Consider the following 3,285-nt stretch of genomic DNA (forward strand, 5'->3'; position numbering starts at 1 on the left):
CACACACACACACACACACACACACACACATACACACACACGCACACACACGTCCACACACAGATTTCGCTTCAGATTTATTGAGATGTGCCTGAGGTTACTTCCAGATGGAAAGACTCTATTAACCACATTACATGCTGCTTAATTGGCTTTGATGAATTTGACAGAAGCGCACATGTGACCGTGTTTGCTTCCGATTTCACAGAAAATGGGGAATGATGTTGCGGAGGACAGCAGAGTTGAAGAGTTCACCATCCGTGCACAGCACCGTCTTCCTGTTTCCAGCAGAGGTTGCATTTCCCAGATTTTTGTAAAACATGAAGAATGTAACCTCTCAGTTTGGCACAGCGAAGTTCACGCTCCTTGTATGCAGATAAATATTTCAAGAATTCCACCATGTGTTCACATATTGTCGTGTACTTAGTAAAGTAGGACACTCGGGGTCTCACCGTCACCACTGTGGCTGCCCAGAACGTTCCACTTCGGGGGAATATCTAAGTTGGCCATGGCCAGAGCCACTTTGTGATCCATGGCCCACCGAGAGCTGGCCTGCCCCAGGCTGAAGAGACCGCTGAGCTGCTGGTGATCTGAGCAGCTCAGACGGTGTCCGTGGATTATGATGTACTCAGCCAGATCCTGAGGAGAACCGAGTCACCGAAAACATAAATTCAGATGTCAGCAATAAAAAGCTTTAAAATTATTTTTTTATAGATATCACTGTCAACTGATAATGTTTACTCAGCATTCACTTTAACCTTTCATGTGTGGAAACGTTCAGCTCAGTCAGGAGATGGATGCTTTGACTTTTAGTTCTTGTAAACTTTACAATTTTCAAAAAAATTTACTYAATTTACCAAACATTTCCCATTTAAATACATAAAGATTTATTTAAAACAATTGTTCCATAATATCTGTTTGTATTACGCCAGCTTTATTTGTCTTACTTAATTTGTGCACTTTTAGTTTTTGGTTAGCCTTTTGCTAATTTGAGCTTCTGGCTAGACTTTTGCTACTTTTAAATTTTAGGTAGCACTTTTTTTGTTTCCTCCTTTTTTAGAGAGAGTTCAGATTTTTTTCTTTCTTTTTTCTCCTATTAGCTTTCTGCTAGTGTTCTGCTACTTTTAACTTTTAGCTAGTGTTCTCCTTTTAGCTTTCTGCTAATGTTCTTCTTTTAGCTTTTAGCTAATGTTTTGCTCCTTTTTCTTTCAACTAATGCTCTGCTTCATTTCCCTTCAGTTAATGATCTGCCTTTTTTAGCTTTGAACTCTGTTTCAGCTTGTTYTCTTTCAGGACTCAGCATTCACTCTGCATTTTCACAAAAAAAATGGATTGCTTTAAGCCATTTATATTTTCTATTCGGTAACAAACGTTTACTAATTTTCCTTCAAAATAACACTTTCTGCTAAAACTGTAACTCCTCTGTTATTGCTTTATTCTTAAATAAAACACAAATWTTTTGAAACGACAAAGTTTATCTTGCAAAACATTAAGGTTTTGTTAAGTTCTCATACACAGATGAATTGATTTGTCCTTACATATAAAAAAAGATACACAACTTTGTATAAAATAAAGAGATTTGCCTTCTTTACCTGAGCATCATCGTGTACATACTCTAATAAGGCCCCACCTATCCAGGTGAAAGGTGTGCTTTCAGAACACAGGTAGGCCTGAACGGAGACCTCCTCAGCCAGATTATGGCCTAAAGAACAAAGACAAGACTTTACTCAATACATATTTTCTTTTGTCTGATAAAAAAAATACTCACTGACCTAAAAAAAAAGCACAGATTATCTGATTTCAGAAGATTTTTCACAGTTTTCTATACAGAACAGGTAACCGACTTTACTTGTGTCTTCTTTAATATTTAGTTTCTTAGAGGCAACCTGAATGTACCCTACACATGWAAATCTCTTCTAAGAAACTCATCAAAATTAAATTATTTTGAATCCAAATTATCCTACACAAAAACTCAGTTATGTGGACATATTATTCATGGATGTTTCCCATCTGGGAGAAAACTGATAGAATCTGACCTTCAAGACCCCAATGATGTTGACGGTGTGTGTGTGTGTGTGTGTGTGTGTGTGTGTGTGTGTGTGTGTGTGTGTGTGTGTGTGTGTGTTCTAGGTTCAGATACTCCCAGTATAGTAATATATCACAGATTGTAGTAAAGCCACAGCAGAACACTCAAGAAGACATGAAAACATACAGATAATAAATCAGTGGACATACCAGGTACGATAAAGCAGAGCATGACATCATTCTGAGCCCTGGTTACATGGACCAGTGTGGATCCTTCCAGAACAACATAAACCTCAGCATCTTCTGGCACCGACTCCAAGCCCTCCAGTAGAGCAAATACCTTCGCCTCACCCTGAGACACAGAGAGGTGAAGGAAAACAAAAACAAAACAAAAAAACATCTTAGGCTTATTTGAAGTCCAGACTTTTACTTTTTCCGACGCAGCCTTCTAAAGTTCTGTCAGGTACACCAAATCCCCTAACAGCATTCCTCGGGGGTACCGTAAAATATCCCCCCGTGCAATAAAACTGGAAGGCCTCAAAGTGTTTGGTGCAAATACCTGCTCAGATCCCAATAAGCCAGAACTTTTTTAACTTTTCATCTGAGGCAACAGAAAGTGKAAGGTACTTGTTTTTTTATGCTTGCACCAAAATAACAGAAACGAGAATGTATTAAATTACACAAAGAACAAATTATCCTATTAGGAGATAAAAGTGATTTCAGTGTGTCAGTTCAAGGTCATTATAAATCCTGAAGCTGAGCGGTGGATAATTATCTGCAACAAAGGGGACTGAAGCCATACAGACACAAAAATATCACCAAAAAAAATATCTGTGTGATTCACGTTAGAATGCAAAACAGAGCAAATTCTTAACATTTTAAATATAACAAAAGTTCAAAGTTGTTGATAAGCCAACAACCTACAAACCTACAGGAGAAATATAATAAAACAATAATGACTGTAATTTTTAGATAGTTCTGAACTTAATTTACCAGTTGCTTACTTAAACTTTAAAAGGATCCCTGATTAGTTGTATCCTTAGACTTTATTTGATAAACATATGTTTTAACTGGAAAATAAAGGTTGTAAAAATACTGTAGGCTGTTAAGTTTTGTAAATTTTTAAAAAACATATTTTGCACAGACAGGGCCATTTTATTTACGCATAAAGCATTCTGGGTAAATGATGAAGTTGATAGGTCCTCGATGTAAGCGAGCTATATCCACCCTGAAGGTTAATCTTGGACAATATCTGATGATCGG

General features: G+C 37.3%; 1 protein-coding gene across 1 annotated transcript in view; it reads right to left on the minus strand.

The window, feature by feature from the left end:
- Positions 1-3,285, minus strand: part of LOC106519912 (rho guanine nucleotide exchange factor 28) — a gene marked incomplete in the record, with an annotated part of 44,167 nt that overhangs the window by 37,409 nt on the left and 3,473 nt on the right. Inside the window, 3 exon segments of the mRNA XM_014011773.1 lie at positions 450-636; positions 1,590-1,699; positions 2,233-2,374. Of these exon segments, the coding sequence (XP_013867227.1) occupies positions 450-636; positions 1,590-1,699; positions 2,233-2,374 (439 nt within the window).

This window comes from Austrofundulus limnaeus, unplaced genomic scaffold (genome assembly GCF_001266775.1).
Source record: "Austrofundulus limnaeus strain Quisiro unplaced genomic scaffold, Austrofundulus_limnaeus-1.0 Scaffold84, whole genome shotgun sequence".
NCBI classification, from domain to species: domain Eukaryota; kingdom Metazoa; phylum Chordata; class Actinopteri; order Cyprinodontiformes; family Rivulidae; genus Austrofundulus; species Austrofundulus limnaeus.